We start from the raw sequence: 23,889 nt of genomic DNA, 5'->3' as shown, positions 1-23,889 counted from the left end.
ACTCACGTATCTTTGATAACAGTACATTATATAAACTTAATTACCTATATAAAAATTATAACATAAAGGTGAATAATAAAAATACATCAATAGCAGAATTTTCATTTAAGCAATTGCTGAGTTAAAAACAAAATTAATATATTTTGAGAGAAACATGTAGTTTGAACAATGAAGACATAGTCTTCGATTTTCCTACAGAAGTACTAATATGGAGGTATATTATGTAAAAATAAAAATGAAAATATCACTTTTCTTATCATTTAAAAATAAGAAAATATAAAATCAAATTCACAACTCAATAAAAAAAAGATATAGTGTGACATTTTTACAGATCAATATTCATTACTTCAAATCATTAGTTTAGTTTTCGATAATTATTTATAAAATTTAAAATTTTATTCAAATTATCACTTATAAATCAAAAAGTGACTAGGAAGTTATAACATTTTTAAATATTGATAACGTTCAAATTTTATTTCAATAGAATATTTTTTAAGTTTGAGACATATTTTATTTTAGTTAACAGTAAAATATGTTTACAGGCTTATATATTCTGGTTTAATGACCATATATTTTAATTTTTATAAATATTTGAATAGAAAATTATATTTAAAATAGCACTAGGTCGTAAACCAGTTTAATATTTTTTTAGTTATAAATATATTTCATCTACACTAGAAAATACATGATCGTAGTTCTTACAACCAACCAGTCAAAATTTCTCCTGTGACTTTTGATTTACCACCGGCTTTCTTTGGACTCGCAGACCGTTTGGGAGATTCTGGTTTCAAGTGTTTGCTACCTTTATCTTTTACTTCTGCCTCGTCCGTGCTTTTTGATTTTTCAGTATCTTTTGATTTGTCTGTTTGATCTGCGCCCTTTGATTTATCTGTATCTTTTGATGTACTCGTGTCCGCAGCTTTATCTGCATCTTTTGCACAATCTGTGTCTTTTTTCTTAGATCCTTCTTCTCCGTGCTTCTCTTTTGCATCTTTTGGGCTTTTCCCACTCGAACCAGACGTTTGAGATTTGCCATCTATACTCTTTGCCGGTTCTTTTGATGTACCCGGTTCAAATTTATTTTGTTCCTGTTCTTTTTTTAGCGTTTCGGGAAGAGCCTCGACGGCGTCGCTCGCGACAGGCGCCGGTGCACTGTCTTTGAGTTCTGTGGTATTTGTTTTCTGGGTCGTTTTTGCTAGCTGTTGACTCTCGTCTGCTGGTTTGATAGACTTGGACTCGGCGGGCACTTTGTCAGCGACGGTCATTGGGTATGGCAATGCACCGGCAATTGGTGCTTGCTTTGTACTCTTCGGTCGTGGCCGGGCGATCGAACTCTTTTTCGTTTCGTCTACTATGTCCACGGAGGGCGCGTTCTCGAACACCTCGTCCTGTCCTATCGTGTTTTCCTCGTACTCCTGCTTGATCTTCGGTATCTTGAACTTGGCGTACGCCACGCGAGCCGCAGGTGCTATTTCGGCCAGCAGTGGATTGTACTCGACTAGCCTATCGGTGTCCATTGACATTAAGCTATCCTTCTGGTGATCCAGGATATATCGACGTACGCTCTGCCGATGTCGTCGTTCCGCACCCTCGGCCGTGCTACCAATCGGATCCCTGACCACGCTCTTCTGTCTTACCATAGCATTCCAATCCTTCTTCTTGCTGCCCTGACTGGTCCGCCGGCCAATGGCTTTAGCGATTTTGCTGAACACGTCCTTTGGCCCCTTTTCGCTAGACGAAATAGCATCTTGTATCAGCCCCTCTACCAAACCGATCTGGAAGTCTTTGAGTAATCGACGTTCCATTACCCGACCTTTCTTTCCTTGAGCTGTACAACAAACAAATCACACTTGCATTAAATTCATGCATGTTACATTATTGCGTAAATAATTTCGAGTACAAGTATACTTAATATTAAAAATTACACTAATACCTATACTAAAAACGTGCACAAAGTTTCAAACACGCCAAGCTAAAAATATGTCATTGAATTTTTGTTTAACATAGCTTGGCTTTCAAAAAACAAGTTAGGTGAAACGAACTGTTCTCATGTATAAAGTTTCAAGTTACTGTATGTACAAAAATATTATATGATAACATTAAAATAATAGCTTATAAGAATAATTGTATTATATATCAATGATTTGAATTTATATGTTGTATAGGAATTAGCTTTTTTTTCTATAGTGTGATTTTATATAATTCATTTACATCAGCTAAAAATCCTATACGTAGTAAGTAAGAAGAATACCCTAAATTGTGTATTTGAATTTTTTAAACTTAATTTTTTTTTTTTATATAGAATTTTTTCACAAAATGTGTCTGTATATTCTATACAGACACATTTTAATTCAATTTCTCATAGTATATTTTTTAATTTTCCTAGAGTAAACAGTACTTATATCTATACATTATTAATACAAAAACCTTAAAAAAAAAAAAATTATAATTTTAATTATTACTGTAATATATAATAAATATAATAATATACTTGTATTTTTTGTTCATACCCTAAATAATGAATTTTAAAATAATTATTAGCATATTTTTGAACTAAAATATTCAAATTTAACTTTCAAATTATAATTTCAATATTTTAAAAATGAATTCTACAAATGAACAATAAAATAATTAATATTATACGAAATAAAAATTAATTTATAGAAAGTTAAATTTTATATCAATATATCACCCTCCCATATGGATATATCTAAAAACCGGATTTTGCATAAATTGCATGTTGCTATTTTCAACATTATAATATAAAAACAGTCAATGAATGTCCACAAATCATTAATTGATTGATTTAGTATCAACGTTTTATACAGCATATTTTTGCATATTTCAACAAAAAACCGTACATCTAACGATCCAAACAGTGTTGAGCAAAAAAAAAAAAAAAAACAAACTATAGGTACGTTTATATAATATCAAATATTTTACGTCTCAAAAAATAACCTTTGGTAATTTATTGTTTATCCAATTAACATACTACATTAAACCATACTTTTTCCTATTTATATCACCAATATATCTACTGTTAAATTTTAATAAACTATTTTTTACAATGTATTACCTAATGATTAAAAATTAAATTACATTTTTGTATTGTAGGTATATTTTTTATATTATACTTCTCATACTTTTTGTTTATGAAAATTTAAATAAAAATAATAAATAATTATCATTGAAAAATTTAAGTCAAATATAAAATTTAATAAAAATTCAAATTTTTTCTTGCATATTTTGACTTTTTTTAGTGTATGTTCGCATGCATATTTTACATTTTAAAATGCATATAAATCCGGTCTTTAGTTATATAATTTATTTTTATAGTAAATAAACTGTTAATTCTTACCAACATTAGAATCGTGTTCCTTTTTAGGTGTTTTGTACCCGTTTTGCTTGAATATATCTATCATCTCGAATCTCATCGACGATATATCTTGTCGTATTTCCATTACGTCATCTTCCGTGATGCCAAATTCTTCACTCTTGCGTTGTTCCGCTGTCACATAGCGCCTCACCAATAACCGCATAACAATATCATGTCGAGTTGTCGCTTTTTCCCTTGACTTAAACTATAACCAAATACAATTAAATCACTACTAGTTATACAATGGTTTGTTTGAATATTATTACAATCATTGACCCGGATGTTTGCTTAGGTTTTTCGATGCCTATCATGCGTTTGATATTTTTCAGTGACGGAAACAAATTGAAAGGGGCCGGCACAGTATCTCCGTCCTCAAAGTACGAAATCCATAACGAACTCCGAGCAAACTTCCATTCCATGTCAGACCGTTCCTTTAAGATAAAAATAAATTATTAAATATGTGAGCTCATCAATCGAGCTCCGAATCTTACCGAAATTATCTGATACGAGTTGGACATCATAGCGATAAGCATGTTTAGCAAAACGATTATGTTGATCACTGAGTATGATCCGAATAACAATAGACCCCAAAATCTAGTGAAGCTCTTAATTCCGGTTAGGTCAAATGCTGTCAGATCAACGAGTCCAAAACCAGCCCAAAATAAAGACTGCGATGTTTCAAATATACTATAAAAAGCGACAGTGTTTCAATAATATGTAATGTTATAAAGATATTTTCACCACACAAAAAGTACTTTCTTGCAAAAAATAATAACTATTTACTATTTAAAAGTTGTAAACAAGCTTTTAAATTTTATTAATGCATTTATATAATAATTAATAGGTATCTAATAATAACAGTAGGAAACTTTTTAAATGCCCCTGTTAGACTTTGATAAAAATATATAAGTATAGGTATATGGTATATCATGTTAATTTTTTATCTTTAAATTTTAATTCTCTAAAAAATTAATAATATCATTTATATTTTTAAAGGCGGGTCGGGGTGTGTAGAGTGATAACCCCTTACACCTTCATCAGGAGAGGTTTTTTTAATATTTATAATGTATCAATAAAATATCATAAAAAAATATAAAAGATTCCAAAAGGTATACTGAAGAAGAATGTGGAAAGTAAAAACTCCCAACAAGTCTTTTGGTAAACATTTAACCAGAATTTTACCCCTTAAAGAAAAAAAAATTAAAATTGTGCCTGTACTAACATATTTATATATATTATTTGTAATATACAAATATATAACATAGGTAATATGGTACAGTTGTTTTTAACAATTTCAAATTGGATCGACCTGATATAATAATATATTATACAAATGTATTAAAATACATATTAAAAAATTATAAATAAATAAAATAATAATAATATTATAAAAAAATAAAATATTAATATTATATTATTTATAATATTTATAATTATTATAAATACATATTTATTGAATCTTAAATTCACTCAATTTAAAAAAAGTCCTAGGTAAATAACAGAGTATAAACCATAGGCGTACGAAAAATTTTAGTCTAAGTTTTTCTGATATACTAATAATATTGAATGATTTATCACATTGACTGTATGACAATTTTTTTTTTATAAAATTAGGTTAAATAAAAAAAATATGTACGAATTTTAATAACGAATTAGCCTTAAAAAATTTTTATTATTCTATAGTACGATCCAAACTTAAACAAGCCTTTTAAGTTAGGCTATTTCACAATTATGTTACAGTTTAAGTTTTGTTCAAAATAATTTTTTTCAGATATTTAAACTACAAATGCGGAGTTAAAAGAATATCTCATACAGAATATGATCATAATATGCAAAACATGTTTAATATCATTCCATTAACTAAAAAATTTAAATTGCTTAATCAAATGCCTATTCAGTTAAATATAACGCAGATTGCCCAAAAACCGTAAGATTTTACCAATTTTAGTATAAACAATGTTTTCAAATAATATAAAAAATATTGCAGATTTTAAATGGTTGATGCTAATAATAGGTACAATGAATACAAACTTGGCAAATCGTCTCCACGTCGAACAGGCCTTTTCTTCTTGTTCAAAGTCAGCCACGTCACTATTGTCGTGATAACATTTTTTCGACTCTAAGTCCGCGTAATACCAAAGCAACTGATTTAAACCTATATACGAACGAAGTAAAAATAAAAACCAAAGTATCAGATGTCTATATTAAAACATAACGTATCATATTGTAATATTATTAGAGTATAATATATAGGTAACGAACGTGGCGTTAATCAATAAATCACAGTGATAAAGTAAATATTTAAAATATATTACCGCATCCGAAAGCGCAAAGCACTAGTGTGTAGATGAAGAAGAATTTTATGATGTCGATGATCATACGACCTAACGATATCTGAAGTGGTCCCAGGTGAGGGTTTACGCTGAATATATGCACGAGCTTTAAGAAACTATAAAACGTCAACGAAATATTAATGTAATCTTAGAAGCCATACGGATTATATAGCTAATAACCAATCTTTGTGAAGTACATGGTATATATTATTGGCTTATTCATTATTATTATTATTATATACATATGTGTGTACAATTTTATGGGAGAATTCACGCATCACGCGATCGCTTTTGAATATCGTCGGTTGAAAAACTTGAAACTATGACTTATATTATTGGTAAATTTTTGATATATTTTTAAAAATAATGTTGAAACATTTTATTACTGCCCAGCTATTGAATTTATTGAAAAAATTCATAGTTGGATTCGATGCTACTAAAATGATAAATTTAAATTTTAAAGTATTCGTCAGTTAAAATTTTACAATTATCATTATACGTAATAATGAACTCAAATATAATATATTAGATAGGTACTGAGCTGAGTGATGAATTTGTTGATTTCACAATGTTGTAAGTGTATTTTTATGTTTTTATTTTGTTTTGTGTCTGTATAGGTACGTACATGAAAAGTAGCAAAAAAGCTCTTCGATTTTCAATTAGTGTGGATTGTGGACTTATGAATAAATAACTATATGTAACCTGTAACCGATGTATTCGTTATGGAGGAAATAATATACTGTACGACAACTTTTATAATATATACTCAGTACTCACACTAAATATTTTTGACCATATAATTTAAAGTTAACTGAAATTCCTCAGTCTTTAAAAAAGGAAAAAATAACCGAAGAACGTATAAATCAATATAAATTTTACTTTAATGATAAAAATATACACATATGAGCTAACCTATATAATTTATTAGACAGTGAGCATGTAAATATTTCCCAAATGATATGTTTAAATTCACTCAAACGACATGTTAATTTGAGTCATTCTCCCAAACAGTGGCGCCTAACTTCTAAACATGTACTTAGGCCAAATGAAAAAAATGAAAATACAACGACCCTAAGCCACCTCAGCGGCCACAAGCCTACGCCTACGTACCTAATAGCTAATTTGATTCATTATTTTTATATTTCATTATTATAGCTATTAGAAATCAACTAAGACAGAGAAGTCTCTGAACTACCAACTAGGTACCTAAATAAATAAGTATTAATATAAATTTTTTATTTTCATCAAGTAACCAAGTATATTATGTTGATTAAAATATTGCAAAAACGTCCAGCCCCCCTCTGATCGTCGTCACCTTTTAAAAATTTGGTCAGGTCGTCGCCTGACCTAAACACAAGACTCGGGCAACACTACTCCTAAATGGATGCCGCCTAAAATAACTATATAATTAAAACAGGTTCATGGAAAGAGACAGCAATAGGTTTCACCAGTTTTTTCTAAAGTAAAAATTAACATTTTCAAAAAAAATTATGTATTTTAACATGCTGTTTTGCACATAAATATTTGCAAGCCTAGCTGGTTATGAAATTCATCAGTTCACACAAAAACATAACATTCTTTCCCCAAAATGTACATAGAAGGGTATAAGACGATAATGTTATGTATATATACCATGCTGCACGAGAGGTAAACGTGAATTATTAAATATTTTACATTTTTTACCTGAATATCATGGCAGCGGCAAATGCTCCCTCGGACACTAGATGAGGGTCGAATTTATCCCAGTCTTCTCGTGGCTTCCAAGGGTCTAACCCTTCATTGTATTCTCTCTAAACGATCAAATAAAACATAAAGATACAATTATTTAATGTAGATTTAGTCCATGGACTAATAATTTTACGATTATGAACATTCTACCTATCTCAAGCGCGGATCCAGGGTATTGATTAGAAAGAAAGTCTTTTATACTATAGACATTGTGTTATATAATCCTTATATAATAGGACTGTTGAACTACGTAGTTCGTAACATAATAATTTATGTTAAAAATAAATAATGTTTCAATCAACAATATAAAATAAGTTAAACAATTTTTATTTAAGTTACTAAATTTAAAATATTATAAATGTATAAATAATGCGGTTGATTACGACAAGAATGATGATGCGCGACCAGTGGCGTATCCAGAATTGTCTTTAGGAGAGGAGGGCGCATACACTAAATATACATAAAAAAAAGAAAAAAATTAAGCGGTAAAAGAAATAAGGTCATCAGATAAAAAAGGCTCGTGAGCCGACAGTTTACCACTCCTGATGCATACGAATAAAGAACATAAATCTTTAAAAAAAAAACATAGCAAGTATGGCCAATGAGAGGGGGTATGGCCTCTGGTGCCTCCCCTCCGGATACGCCACTTTGCACGATTTCATATATCAGTGTAGTCAGTGTAAGTACAATTAGAAATTACCGACTTATAATTAGAAAGATTTAAGATTCACGAATCATCGTACATTCGTACATATTATATATTATGTATTATACACACAAAAACAAAAATAAATACCTACTCGATTACATAATTTGTGTTATTGTCAGAAGTAAATGTAATAATAATAATGAATAATTAAAAATGTTTGATTAATTGAAGGGGTCATCGCTCCCATTGCCCCCCTCATATATCCGCGTCTGACTAAACCCAAACTTAATGCAACGTTGCTGTAGTTTAGAAACGATGGCTGTCGACACAAAGGTTTTAATTTATAATTTGTACTTTTATTGTATCAAGTATACAGTTATTATTGCATATTATTGCAATATTTATTATTTTTTTAATTAGCTATATAGGTACTATTGGCTTTATTTTAATAGTGTTAATAATTAGAATTATACAAAATTTCTTTATTATTATTATTTTTTTATATCATACGCCTAATTGAATAATAGGTACAATCAATAGAAACACACACTTTTCACTAAACATTTAAACAATTAATTTACTATTATGTTTATTTGAAAATATTACTATATTATTGTTATTCGTTACTGAATACCTATACCGAGTAGTATATTATGTTGTCAATGTTACACTCATTTTCGAACGCAATCGTATATCTCCGATATTAAAGTTTACGGACAAGTCTCAATTTTTTTTTTATTTTTATTTTAAGCTGGTAAAGATTTAAATGTCGACACAGCGTTGTATATAGGTAGGTACCTACCATATACGTCATATATTAACGTTTATTCTATCCAATAATAAATCATTTTTTCATATACCTACAATATGTATTTAGTTTGATTTTAAGCACTTTATATACATTTAAATATCGAATAAAGTTTATTTTACCGTGGTCCAATAATGAATTTCGGGAACGAAATCTCCAGAGTGAAAAACAAGGCAATTATGCGACGGGCATGTTAAATTTAATTAAATATAAATTATTTATGAGAATTATTTTATAAATTATTTACGCGATCGAGATGTAACCGAGTAGGTATCTAAGTATAACTCCGACGTCTCCGCAACTGACCAAATAGATGTTATTTGTTTGAGTTTCCACAAAAGATACCGCAACCCGACAACCGATAGTTACCTATTGTAAATAGATAAATGTAAGTTGCAGGTAGGTAACTGACAAAGTTAGCATTAAATAATGTAGGCGAGTCGTCTAACATAAATAAAACCAAAGCTGACTCAGACTATTTAATAGTAAAAAGGTTGAAAGAACTGTGTCCGAGAACCCAAAACAATGAAATTATAGTGTATTTGATTTTCTAAAATCAATCGCTCGTAACAATTGAAAGCGATGTAATGAATTTTATAATCATCATCATATTTAAGGTTTATTGTTTTCATTTTACCTATTCGTATAGTTTGTACATAAGTTTTAGCATATTACAACTTTTAAAGTGTTAATCGTATTTCATAATTTATTATAATTATTTTATTTAAGATGACCCTATTATAGGCATCGTAACACACCAATGAGAGATAGGTAGGTACATTAATTATAAATATACTTAGTAATATTTGTATTACATTTTCAAGGTATAAGAAAGTTTTTTTTTTTTTTTTTGTTTATTAAAATTTTGATTAACGAATGCGTGAAAAAGCTTAGAATTTTATAAAATTCAACGTGCAGATTGACGAATGCAATTAATTTTACTTCTAATTTTTTTTTTTTACATTATTATTGTGTAATTTATAAAATAATTAAATTTTACACGTCCTCGCATAACAGTCTTATTTTTTTCCAACTATCACCAAGAAAATACTATAGATACATCATATAGGTAATGTTCACATATCATGACATTCCACGTTTGACACTCGCTACTAACACATAATATCATAGGTAGGTAGGTACTTTATTTTTTTGTTAAAAGTTAGTCTCAACCTACCGAATTTAGAAAGTTACTAACAATAATGTTACAAATATATTATAGGCGATGCAAGCTACTAAGGTGACATAAGTTTTAAATTATTTTTATTCGAGAAGCGTGTCTATAATAATATTGTTTCCGCCAACTTTGAATGGGGTGCTATTTTAAAGACTGTCCCTTTTAATTATCATTACTTCCGTGTCAAATAAAAAAGAAAACATACCTATGCAGAGGATGGCAAATTAGATGCTTAGGTATCATCACAGTTAATTTTTTTCTAAATTGTCCTGATGTAGAGGTATCTAATTTTTAGGTTTATACACCATTTAGAAGGTACCTTACGGCTATCTATAAATAGGTAATAATACATGATATTATAATAGTATAATAATTATATGCAATATTTTCGGTCAAAATTATTTGAACATACCATACCAACTACTAATAGAAAATAAATTACTAATAGGAAATAATACGAAATAAATTTTAATCACTCTTTGTTTACGTACCAACGTATTTTCATATTATTTTTAAAGGTTCACGTTATAGTGTTGATTATTTACTTTTTTTTTAACACGTTTATAATTTTTTTATTATTTTAAAAAATACGAACAAAGATATTTGATCAGTAATTATGAGTAAGAAATAATTAAACATCAAACATTTCTTAATGAAATTTTTTCGAAACCTAATTCTAAATTATTTACCTACCCAATAAAAATACATAGGTACTTCATATTACTAAATCGTGGATTATAATATAATTTAATAAATAGGTACCTTATTATTGAACTCCCCCAGTAAGTGCCAGGAACTATTGTAACAAATTGTACTTTAATTTAACGTGTATTTAAATTATCTATGTAGGACATGTAGGTACTATATTGTTAAGTAGATAGGTACTTGTTGTTTAGTACTTGTCATTACATTTCCCATCCAATTATCTAGAAGATCTATCTAAGAAATGTTTTGTGTATAAGCTGTAAAATAAGTAATTATCGTTTAGTTGATTAATAATTAACTACATAAAAAATAAATAAATAATAATAATAAAAGTTTATATCGAGTAATAAAATATGGGCATTAAGTGTAGATTAGTAATAAAACAAAATTTTACTATTTATGATTTTTTTATCACTGCAAAAATAAGTCTTATAGGTCAATAAATTTTCTAAATAAGTATTCAATAGTCTCTTGATATCCTTAAAAATTGTATAGCCTGAAACGGGCAAGTACTTCCTGAATATTACAACATTATTTACAGTAAGTTATATGTATGCATCATTACATTAAATAAACTATATACTAAACCCCTAACAATGGTATACTTTCAAATAGATGAGCCTTTTTTAAATCTTACAATACTAGGTATAGTTGGTCTATGTGTATACATTAAATACACTATAAACTACAATCTTAGACACACAATAATAAAAATTAAATTAATAATAATTCAACTAGTTACAAGAATTATCTCCAAACACAAAACAATCATTAAAAAAATCTGCCTCTGAAAAAAATACACAATAGGAATACAATTTTTAAATAGAAAAAATATATATACAAAGGTACACACATGAAAAAAATAAATATTTTTAAGATTTTTTTTTTTTATACAAAACTAGAATTAATACATAACAATTTTTCACACATAATTTATCAGTGATTTGTTTCATATCAGTGGTAAAATACTATTCTAGATATAGTATACCTATCATAAGAATAAAAATCCAATGAAAGATATTTTTTTAAACTAACACCCTGATCTAGAACACAAAGTTGATTGCCCACAACAAAATATTGTTATGCTGCAGTTAAGACATTAGGAACGTATTTCAATATGTAAATCCAGACATTAAAAATGCCAAGTGGTACGATCTAGTTCATAAATGTCTTGTAACAACTCTATGGTCTTTACGCCGACTTTGTTGGCAATTTCATTACGTTGTCTAGCATTCATACACGTCACATACATCCATACAAGTTCGCCATCAATTATTCTCCTGGCTTGATTCATTCTCTCGGGTGCAGTTGCTTTAAAACTACGATAAGCTTTTGGGTTTAATCCTGCCAGATGTGATATATTTCGCACTAACATGTTTTGCAATGTTAATAGCCTTCTGTAGTTTTTTTCATGTATTGGTACAATATACCCAATTGAACCATCCAAGGTGGTGTACATAGTCACATGTCGTCTATTAGAGCCTATAGCCTCTCTCCGTTCCGGTGGAAGTGTGGATTGTTTACAACGAAGTCTGAAGAATGAATTTACGTTAGATCCTATATTAAAATCACCACGTCGTATTAAATGTTGGCCACCATAACTTTCTCGAGCCATTGGTTGGTAAAGGTAGAGAAGTAAATTTTGATCTCTATCAGATGCCAAGAAACCAAGTTCGGCATTGTCAATAAGAAAATTAATATCAAATACTTCCAATGGTTTTGAATCACGACATACTAAAGACAATGTACGATATTCTTCTTGAAATCGCAGGAGTGTAATGGACTTAAAGAGATCAGCAACTAATATTAAACTTTTAATGCTCAACATCTGATGGACATAGACTTCAGTATCTATAAATGCTATGCCAATTAAATCATTATCTTTGAGCTGCCAAATATATATTTTCTGGCCCACAGCAGTCACTAGAAACCCAACTACATGGGTAATAGCTGTTACAGGACCTTTTTGTTCTTTAGCATAAATCATTTTTATTTTATTTTTTGTCAATGGCTTACCAGGCTCTGGGACGACATCGATAATATCAAATAAAAATATACGTCCTCTACTTGTAATATCTTCTGAATAACTGTAATTAGTACCCATTGCTATATAACCCTTGAGACCACTACGAGCTCCTTCATATGCCAAAGCAACATTTTTCAAACAAGTAATATGCTCCCAATCTTCAGTCTCAATGCTTGTATCTGGTATTGGTTCCCAAGATGCAGGAGAAAACAGTTCCAACGTAAACACTTCATGACTGGGTAATGGAAACAGAGGATCACGTTCTTCAGTAGTCAGTTCTTTGTCTTCGCCATTAAATCGATAATATGCAGCAGATAATTCAGATGTTGAAGTCACCACACAATACGTTTTAGTTTCCAAGTGGTAAGCTATAAAATGTGGTGTTTTACGAAGTGGAACCTAAACAATAAAAGTTATTTAGTAATAATCACAATAAATTTAAATATATAATGTACAGAATAAATTTTATTTTTTTTTTAAATATGAATCAGCTTATGGATTAACTGTGAATGTATAAATGGTCAGAGATTTTTTTTTTTTTATCACAAACATCCAAACATTATTTCAATTTATTTAAAATTCTATATTCTTTTTAACATAATTTCTTAACCCATATTTTGTAATAATTCAAAAATATTAATTTAATTATTGGTGTATTGTTAACAAATGTTTTTGTCACACTGAAGCACATAGAAAAAATATTATATTTACCTTTTATATCTTTTATAGTAATTTTCTTTCTATGTATAACATTATAAAATTACAACTAAGCGACTTATATTCAATACAGAGTTTGTTTTAAATTTAAAAAAATTAAAATTGATTCTAAAAACTATACATTCTTATAAAACTAGACATTATAATTTAGTGTTAAAATTTACTAACAATAAAATAATTTAATAGAAAGAAAATTAAATTCAAACAAAATATTATAATGTATGGCAAAAAATATATGGTTTCTACTTTAGAAACTGTCTATACTTTTTTTCTTATTTTAAGCTATCGAAGTAAATAATGAACATTATTTAATTATTTAGACAACAAAATATATGTTTTTACTATAAGGAAATTATTTACATTGTAAATTTTAAATTCAATCAAGTAATAGTTAAGTGTGCATCAGTAAAGCAACTAATATCTGCAATATTACCTCTCGCTTAAGCTTTAAAGAATTATCTTACATCACATATTTAATATAATCTTTTAAAGAATATTATTCTCTCAAAGAAATTAAAATTAATTAAATTGTCAATGTAGAATAAAGGTGGTCAATGTAAAATATCAAAATAGATTTCATTTAATATAAATGAATAATGTTGTTTGTAACTAAGAGTTTGATGTTAAATACAATTTTTTAACCATTTATATATTTACTGGTATTCACATAAGAAACTTTTTTTTCAAATTTAAAGATAAACTATACCTTTCTTAATGGCCAAGGTTCGTCATATGATAAATGTGTAGGCAAAATAGAAATTCTTAACTTGTGATCAGAATTGAAGTACAAAAAACCTTGAGAACAATTAATATTATGAAAAGGAGCAAAACAAATTATTGGTCCATCTATATGTAATGGATGACACCGTAGTTCGCCTCGTATAGTGAGTAAAACTAAATGAGGATTTTGTCCACAGATAAAAACACCATTGTGACCAGCAACTTTATTGAAATAACGAAGCAATGAAGTTCCTTCCAAAGGATTACCCGATCTTGACTGAAACGTTAGCAATGAAGTCATTTTATGAAAGCGCATCTTTAATGTACCTTCTGGATGTCTATGTATTCCATAAATAACCACCTATAAAAGTTTTAAATTAATTTACAAACATAAAAACATTTACAATATTTAAAAATCTAGTTACCTCATTATCTAATCTAACAAACATAATAGGTCTTTTGTCTTGATATCCTAATGGTGCTATCAAAATTTCTTTTATTATTTCAGTTTTTTTAGGGAAATAACAACCTTCTTCTAAACTGTCTTTAAGAATCATAGGAGATTCATCTATGTTGGCTGCTCGATATTTTATTATAAAATCAGGTAGGGTATAAATTTCCATGTATCCATTGTCTCGAGTTAAAACAACCCAAAATGTTGGTGTTGGTTGTTCTAAGAACTTTAACCACCACATAGTGTTTTTGTTAGAAACTGAATTATGAGATGTTTCTTTTGAGGAAGGATCTCTTGTATCGCCATATAACATTTCTTCTTCGTCTTCTACATAATCACTGGCAAAATTTTCGTGCTTTAATTTTGGATCTATCAAAGGGATCTCAGCTTGTGGCATAGTGCTTGAAAATAAGCCACTTACATCACGGTACACAGCCAAAGTCTTTGTGTGTGGTATTTGTTCAAAATTTGTGGGACGCATGAGTAAAATCCTTCCTGTTGATTTTATAGTTAGCACTATTATTTGTCCATCTTCGGTCAACAATACAGCGTACGGATTACAACTAGATCCATGTATTATTGGAGAACCAAAATCCAAGGACACACTTTGCAGTTGATCAGAACCATTAAGCAACCTTACAGAATACCTTAAGACTTGTAAAACAAATTTATTCATGTTACATACAAAAACTGTATGCTCACGCGTAGCATAGCCTGAAGAATCTAATTCATTGATTTCTTGTCCAGTTTGAAGAATTAAAGTTGAATCTAAGTTTGTTAATATCATAAATGAATGGAAATCACTTTCACCGTGAACAGTCCACATATCTTTGTAACCATCTAGATGAAAAGTAGTGACTAATTGAGGTTTAATGGAACGATGAAGTACACTTAGTGCTCCATTTTTGCCATGACCAGATGTACATAATAACTCTACATCATGCTCATCATTATTAAATTCATCAGAAATATAAGCTGGCTCTCCTAAAGATGCTTGACTGCATGGTCCGATATTTATAATACTGTCACATACTTCAAAACTATAACTTTCTAAACAAATTGATGTCTGTACTTCGCTTCCGTATACTTCTAATTCAATGAGATCTTCATCAGTTTCATCAGTTTTTTTACGCTTTATGCTGGGTTCATCATCATTGCTCTGAGATCGAGCATAATATCTCAAAAGTAATGAATTTCCTAGTCTGGATCCAAGAAACAGATATGAATCTAAACATACGGTTATACATGTAGTTAGGACACTAGAAGCACATTTTTCAAAATGAAAACTTCTAACTGCACGCATGCTATCAGCATACAGTGTGATCACGTAAAGATCACCATTACATAATGATGTCACAAGCTTATCACTTGATATGAATGTGGAAGTAGCACGATCCAAAACAAGATTAATATCTTCTTGTTGTCCTAAAGGAAAGTTTGTTAAAGTTTTGGCTATGGAATTAAGAGCAACACCAAATGGAGGTACACTTTGGTTGAGGTAGATTAGTGAATTAACTGCCATAATCAAAACACCGCCTATCGGACGAGATACAGCAATTACTTTTTGACAATCATATGGGAGTGAATCCAACGACCAAATTACTGGATGAACATGCTGTTGAATATTTAGTGAAATAGCCACCTGTAAACATTTTTTATAATGTTACAAATATTATAATTATACATAATATTATAAAAAACTCACCATTGCACATGTATCTTTCCTTACTGCTATACGTCCAGCAAAAGTCTTAACTGGCTCATAGAGGATAAGTAAAGTTGGTTCATAATATCCATGTAAGAAATCAAAATCCATAATGTTATTCATCTTGGGGTCTATCGTAGATATCGGTATTGTATAGCTAGGCATAACTTGAGCACCCTTAGCGTTATCTTCGATTGTACGGCCAAACGGTAGGACAACAAAATAATTTCCATAAACTAAACCAACTACACACCGGCCATCTGGATCAACTCTAATCAATGGTGGATTCCAATGTTGAGTATGGCCGTTTTTAAATTTATCATCTTCGAAATAATGTAACGACAGTGTTCGTAGACTGTGTGTGTCACGATCGTATTCAACTAAACTGAACTTGGCCTCGGAAAAGCTAAGTAGTAATGCATCTGGCGAACTCGGACACAACGTCACCGACTGCAGACACATGATATTGCCAAACAATGTGTATTGGGCTAGACATTCAAATTTGGTTTTAGGCGGCTGACATGTTGTATCGGTCGGTACCAGCCTGTAGACTCGTAGAATGTTAACTCCGGCCACCACCAGACATTTTTCCACACGGTTGAAGAAATAACAATAAACAGCATGCTCCACACAAGTTGGTACGCGGGTTTGTTTACACAGCGAAAACATTATGGTCAATGTGACGAAATTCCGCGATTTAAGTGACTAGTGAATTACTTACATCAGTAAAGACGTTTGCGCTCTCGACGCATGTAAAGATAAAATACGACTTAATAACACATGTCTATTATGATTTAAATTATTGACTATTGTAATATTTATACGGCTAACGAAAAAAATTTAAAAACGAGTGTTTGAATTTGAAATAATAAACAAATTGATAAATTATGAATTATAACTCAACGAACCATAATATATAAAGGTATATTAAAATTATATAATATTATTATTTGTTAGCCGCTTTGTGATAACCAACGTAAACATAACCTCAAAATAATGATAAGATTTTGTTTTATTATCTGATCTACGGTCTTAGATAATTCCGCAATATCCCCGGTCACTTACGTTAATATTGTTAATAACAATAATTATTAATTATTATCATTAATCACTACCTACTCTTTAGTCTTTGGTCTTAAATCAGTATTCACCACTTTCGTCCTTAGATCGTGATATTATAAGGTATTAAGTTTTATAAATAATAACTACTTAACGTCGTGGCAGCCACGGTCAGCGTCTAACGAAGTCGTGGTCTGCCGACTAACTATTGTGTACCGTTGAATTCATAATATTTTAAGCAACGTATTGTGATCTTGAAAAATAATAATCCGGATTAGGTTCAAGTCCACGCAAGTCCGTCAGTACGTGTTGAATAATAACAATAATAATAATAATATAATATAATCTGTATAGTGTATACATGAAAATAAATCTTTTTTCTCTGTCCACTACAGTCTCAAAAATTCTACTGGACCGTTAATAGTAAAACTAATACAAAATAAACGAATAAATTCCTTTGGACTCGGTAAGAGTGAGTATCTCTTTGTTTTTCGACCCATATTAATAGTCGCTACAAAGTGGCAACCATATGAATTTTATTTCGGCATACGAAAATTGAATATGTTTTTGTTCACCGGTTACGGTTGCCATTGGTTACCGATAACAAAATCGTTATTATAATTTTATGAATGAATGCATTTCGTTTTCGCTATTGTATCTATAAATTAAAATACTTTGTCGTTTAACCTAATAGAGCTATTCTATATAAATATAAAATAAATTAATAACTATTTTATTCTAAAAGCAAAGTGTATGTGGTCGAAGCTTATATTATACTAACAAAATATTCGACTGATTTTTAACAAAAAACAACTGAAACAAAACGTAAACAATAGTTAAGTATATTGACAGTCGGTAGTGGCGCCGAACCTATACATGAAATGAAGCGATCGCTACATATTATATATGTTAAAATAATATAAGTTAAAATCCTTAGTGGTGGGTAGGTGGGTGTGTAAATATTTTGATTTTGCTTCACTTAAATTTATATAACTCGGCGCCACTGACAGTCGGTCAACACGAATACTATATTTTTATATGTATATTGTATTACACAATATATATTATTTGGGATTCCGAACGGGTTGTAAGATTATTAGAATAAACGGCACCGCGACAACAATAATTATTATAATACTTTACATAATCATTGATAATGAATTATATTCTATTTTATTACCACTATCTGTCTGTTCTTTAAACAATGATAAAACTAAAAAAGGCAAAGTGTACAGCCGAGGTTTATAAAATCAAAAAATATTCAATCAATAATTTAATAGATTTAACCAGACGACAATTGCTCTACCTATAGGGCGACTTAACCGCTGTTAATAATATTAAAATGGTAATCTCATATTCATTAATTTCTGCATTCTGCTTGCAATTGGTTCACATCAAAAATAAATTACTAGGGCTAGGGATTTTATGCTCTAAAAAATATTTTATTTTATTCATTAAAAAATAAAAAATTATGAATTTATTTATAAATTAAATAAGGCGTTTTTAATTTAATGTTCACAACAAAAAAACTTTACTTGTCTTTCATATTAAACTAACTATGTCAACGCCAGACGAAAACACATACGATAGTACGAGACAAAATAGACAAATTTACATCAACTGACCGTATTCGGCGTATTCCTTATCGACCGACTATGTTTTTTACAATACACAAATAATCGGGAAAACACACGGTATAATATTCAATTATTTATATTTAATCATTTTAATCTATATTTTTTTAATTTCTAAAAAATTAATATTAAATATTGTATAATACCTATTACCTACGTATAAAACATTCTGAGTCTGTAAATTGCGTCCCCGAAAAAAGGTTATAGTCATATACTATGTAAATTGCGACCCGTATATTTTTATGACATACGTAAATTGCAGCCCGGGATATTCCAATTTCTGGTCGGCTGTACAATTTAAAGATTAGTAATAACTAATAACTAATAATCTACGATGTATATATTATCAGCTTGAGAAGTAAGGAAACAAAAAGCAAAAAAAAAAAGACTGAAAAACAAACATTTATACTTAAAAAAATGTATGAATTGCAAGCAAAAAGAAATTACTTAATTAGACTATATTCGGAAATTATCTTACAAATTTTTACCAGTTTCTTAATTACAACTTTTTTTTTAAATATATTTTTTAATGATACACATTTTTACCTAATATTTTATTAATAATTGTTAATAATACATTTTTTAATTATAAACAAAAAACAGCAACAAGGAATATTTTTAACCGTACCAATACTAAAACAATTATATTGCTTGTTCCAAGTCTGAAAAATGGAAAGCAAAATATTGATGTCAATAAATAAATTAATTTTATACAAATTATACGTCGGCCGTAATTTACATATATACAAAATATATCCTGGTCGCACTTCACGTATGTATAAAATATACTCGAGCAGCAATTTACACAACAAATTAAAAATGGGACGCAATTTACAGTGACTCAAAATATTACTCTCTATGTCACATATTGTTTTGAATTTTTTTTTTTTTTAATAAAATATGTGAAGTATGTATTTATAGTACAAGTATAACAAAATATGCACTTAAAAGAAAAAAAAGAATTGAATATGCAAAATAAGAATGAATGCTTTAAACTTCTAGCACTGAGAAAGAAATTTCTATATTACTTAGCTATGTTTTGAATAATTATTGAAAAACATGCAAACTCCTGTAAGTCAATAGCCTTACTCATAACAATCCGCCACAGATGGATTGCCCATTTCAGTTTCATTTATCCTTTTGTAACGTCGGATTTTATTATTTATCATAATTCATAATGTCATTAACATTATTCTGACTGATAGCATTATGAGTTAGGACACCAAAGGATTTGACCATCAAAAAGTTAATAATTACGATTATACCTTGTTCTTAGTACCATCGTATACATTCATAGCTGAAGTACGGTTTCCAAGCTGTGATTTGTGGTCGACGACTATATTGGTCCATAAGCGGTAAGTAAGTACCTACTAGGTAGTATATATTATGTTCCGGCCGGTTGCTTTGGTCAGCACCGTCAGTCGTAAATCGCAACAACTTTAGTTTCAGCTTGGAAACCGTAACTTTAGCGGTTACGTTATTTAAAACTAAAAATGAATACGTATTTAAGTAAAATTCGTTATTATACAACATATTTTTGTGTATTTAATAGGTAACCGTTTATTAGGACAAGTATAAACAGCCCATATTTTACGTATGTTGGTATACTTAGATATTATTTTTATATGCTTTTACGATATTTTTAATTGTATACTATGTAATAAATATCCATTTTTTAACAAATATCTCCCTTAATAATACGATTAATATGATTTTTCTGTTACTATTATTAGTTGATATAAAAAAAAAAACATTATTAAGACATTTTTCAAGTAAGTAATAATTATGTTATAATTGTTATTCACCACTGCGGGTGTATTGAATTAAAGTAATTTACAAATAAAATATCTAGGTAATGTGTATATTGCATATATTTAATAATCTTTTTTTTTTTGACATTTTGTAACTGCATTACTTTCGGCTTGTGGTCTGCAAATATTTTAATTTTTGTCAACAAAATAAAATGGGTAAATATTGTAGAATTATCCCGAATGATGAAATAAAAATAAAAAATAAAAACTATAATTTATTTAAGTAACAAAAATTGTGTACTAAAAAAACATTTTTAAAAAGTCAAGTATTTTATTTTATTTTTATCTACTCAACGAATTTACGGTGTGTTTCATAATGACTGTATAGACGCGAGGAAAGAAAGCTTTTTGTTTTCTGTTTTAAACATGTTCATATATTGTTCTAACGCGTATTCCCACAGTGAATTTTTACGATTTTCTTATTATATTATATTATAAACTTAATACTTATAACTTATATAGTCATTTATAGTATATATTATATATTTCAAAAATATTATTTTATTCCTTGATGTTTTAAAACTTTAATGTGGTTCGTATGACTTTTGTGGCATATAATATATACATATACATCTGTTTAGCTTCAGGACAAATATACATATAATGAAATAAGAATAAACAAATAAACTTTAATTCTTTACTTGCATACCTGACGTTTTATTTTTTATTTTTTGCAACAAAATGGAAAAATCGTTATAAATAGGCGTATTACCACAATAATATTTCAGGTTTAAGTATTATCTTTGTTTTAAATTTAAAAATCTATACCCTTATATACCCGCCTAATTTATTTTTAAGCTCGCTTGAAGTAAATTAACTGAAAAACTTACCTGAACAATGTACCAAGACGAAAACCGCAAACTTATCCATACCATATAGAATACGTTGGTTATGAAGTCTACTATGTTCCATAAATCAGCTGCATATTCAATCAGACCATCCGAGTACAGAGAATGCGCTTCTCGCCATATTAAACCTGTAGCACATATTGTATAGTCTATAGGCACACGTTAATGATATTTTTTGCGCATGTGTAATTTCAAATTTTTCTATTCATTCAAAAGTTTTAACGTTAGAATAATTTGTCTTTATTACGAGTATCTAATACTTTAAATCTTTAATTCCTAGTACACGTCATTGGATAAATATTATTATCTCACTGCCTTTATTTTTTTTAGTAAGCTTTTAATAATAGGTATGTGTATTACACGTATAATTAAAACTGTACTATTATCATATATTTATCAGCTAAATATAATATATATAAAATAAACTCACTTATGATGTACAGTATGATACCACATTCTATTGGTCCGGGTATAGATCCTCTTTCTTTTCTAGTCATTTCCTCTAGTATTGATTTTGTCCAGTCAGTATCAATCCATTCCAAGGCTAAAAACTCGGCTCTTTGAGATGCTAAGGCTAGTAACGCTGTATTTTAGAACAATATAAACATGTTAAAATTAATGCGAAACGGAAGTAGTTGTATGGAGAAAGTCTGCTTATGCTTTATGTATTTAAAGTTAAATAATGCGTCCAAAGTTAAAGGTAATATTAAATAGTTTCATGAAATGACCTTTTTATTTTAATAATAATGGGTAAGTATAATATATTTTTAAAAAAATATAAATTTGTACAACTTAATAAATATAAAGCATATAAAGCAAACCTATAATTTTTTATTCCATTTTAAACAAAATAATTTAATAAATTTTATTTTTAGGGAACTTTAAAATATTTTGCATGTTTATTTTTGAATAAGTTAACATATTGTGATAATTATTTAACTAGTACTTAAACTTAACTAATTGCCTTTTAGCACATACACACACCAAAAATGAAAAAATATTAATTCTTTTTGAAATATGTATTGAAAGTTGCGATATTCCATTGTTTTGTGAAAAGATATAGATTTAAATAATTATTTTAATATTACACTTATTCCCCGGAAACAATAATATAGGTAGTGATATCTCTAACTTTGATGTTACTGTACATAATTATTTTCACGTACTCAAAAAAAATGCGTACGAAGATGAATGACAGACGAATTTTATAAACGGTTTCTTCATAAGTTGGCCCATTTTTGAATCTGGATTTAGCATGTACATCGAACCGTACATTGCGAACATCGCACCAAGTTTTCCAACTTCAATCATTTGTCCGACCATACTTTTCCGACGAAAACCAGGTAAACCGTCGTACCAGATGGCAGCCAACAATTGTTGAACGTTTGGATGAGCTACAAACTGTAAATTAAAAAAAAACTGACTTAATCATAATATTTAGTACATTGATATGCATTGCAATTTGCGTTCGATTTATATTACAATCGTTACATATTTATAATATTATTGATTTATATTTTTTTTCAGCTATAATTTTTAGAAATCTTATTCAGTGAATGGTAATAATACAATGTAATTTTATGATTTATTTTGTAAAATATTCGCAAACAAAAATACTTTTATGGTATTAATGTATTATATACTTATAAGTTATAAGTTAAAACTGCTAAAAGTTATAAATAAACATATTATAGATAGTATATTTTTCATTATACTTTGTTTATTATATAGTATTAAATGTGTGCACATTAACATAATATATTCATAAACATTATGCTTATTATATTTCAACTAAATACTATCGATTAGTTATTTATAATTACAAGGATTAGAATTATTTAAGTTTTAAGTACGATTACAGTAAATACAAATTATTTCATAAATATTTTAACATTTGAGTTATTTACAATACTCAAGATGTATTATATTTTATAATATAATAAAAAATTCGACCAACTTTTTATATTTTAAATACATGTTGATTCGCCAATTATACACACAACAATTTTTAATTTTATTTAATAATGAATTTATTCTAATTCTTAGAATTTTTAAATTAACTTTAAGACCATATTTTTTAATGATTGATATTTTTGTACTACTTAGGAGTCTTCTATAGGGATATAAATTTCTGTTTTT

At 28.6% G+C, this 23,889-nt stretch overlaps 2 protein-coding genes across 3 annotated transcripts in view; both read right to left on the bottom strand.

Moving 5' to 3' along the window:
• Positions 1-545: 545 nt before the first annotated feature.
• LOC112592298 (transient receptor potential protein) overlaps positions 546-23,889 on the bottom strand; it is a 28,366-nt gene continuing 5,022 nt past the window's right edge. The window contains exons 6-15 of one of the 2 annotated variants that reach the window (XM_025336320.1): positions 22,917-23,151; positions 22,181-22,333; positions 21,733-21,878; positions 7,393-7,499; positions 5,692-5,825; positions 5,408-5,531; positions 3,868-4,063; positions 3,643-3,807; positions 3,359-3,581; positions 546-1,828 (exon numbers count right to left, since the gene is read on the bottom strand). In XM_025336320.1, coding sequence (XP_025192105.1) covers positions 699-1,828; positions 3,359-3,581; positions 3,643-3,807; positions 3,868-4,063; positions 5,408-5,531; positions 5,692-5,825; positions 7,393-7,499; positions 21,733-21,878; positions 22,181-22,333; positions 22,917-23,151 — 2,613 coding nt within the window. In that variant the 3' untranslated portion in view covers positions 546-698. The remainder of the gene's footprint in view (positions 1,829-3,358; positions 3,582-3,642; positions 3,808-3,867; positions 4,064-5,407; positions 5,532-5,691; positions 5,826-7,392; positions 7,500-21,732; positions 21,879-22,180; positions 22,334-22,916; positions 23,152-23,889) is intronic. The other variant, XM_025336319.1, reaches the window with a different exon arrangement.
• On the bottom strand, positions 11,640-17,257 carry LOC112592297 (cleavage and polyadenylation specificity factor subunit 1). The gene is made up of 4 exons (XM_025336318.1): positions 16,399-17,257; positions 14,665-16,335; positions 14,226-14,600; positions 11,640-13,201 (listed from the first exon to the last, which is right to left on the bottom strand). The coding sequence occupies exons 1-4, from the start codon at positions 17,065-17,067 to the stop codon at positions 11,909-11,911; spliced, it is 4,008 nt and encodes a 1,335-aa protein (XP_025192103.1). The 5' UTR covers positions 17,068-17,257; the 3' UTR covers positions 11,640-11,908.

Source organism: Melanaphis sacchari, unplaced genomic scaffold, assembly GCF_002803265.2.
Source record: "Melanaphis sacchari strain LSU unplaced genomic scaffold, SCAv2.0 Contig167_pilon_pilon, whole genome shotgun sequence".
In the NCBI taxonomy this organism is placed as follows: Eukaryota; Metazoa; Arthropoda; class Insecta; order Hemiptera; family Aphididae; genus Melanaphis; species Melanaphis sacchari.
This window is presented reverse-complemented; position numbering and strand designations above follow the sequence as displayed.

Excerpts from the sequence above, each read along its gene's own strand:
- LOC112592297 (XM_025336318.1), bottom strand. The coding sequence starts at position 17,067 with ATGTTTTCGCTGTGTAAACAAACCCGCGTACCAACTTGTGTGGAGCAT. Across the intron at positions 16,336-16,398 it reads GGAAAGATACATGTGCAATG|GTGGCTATTTCACTAAATAT; the intron begins GTGAGTTTTTTA and ends AAATGTTTACAG. Across the intron at positions 13,202-14,225 it reads AACCTTGGCCATTAAGAAAG|GTTCCACTTCGTAAAACACC; the intron begins GTATAGTTTATC and ends TTTATTGTTTAG.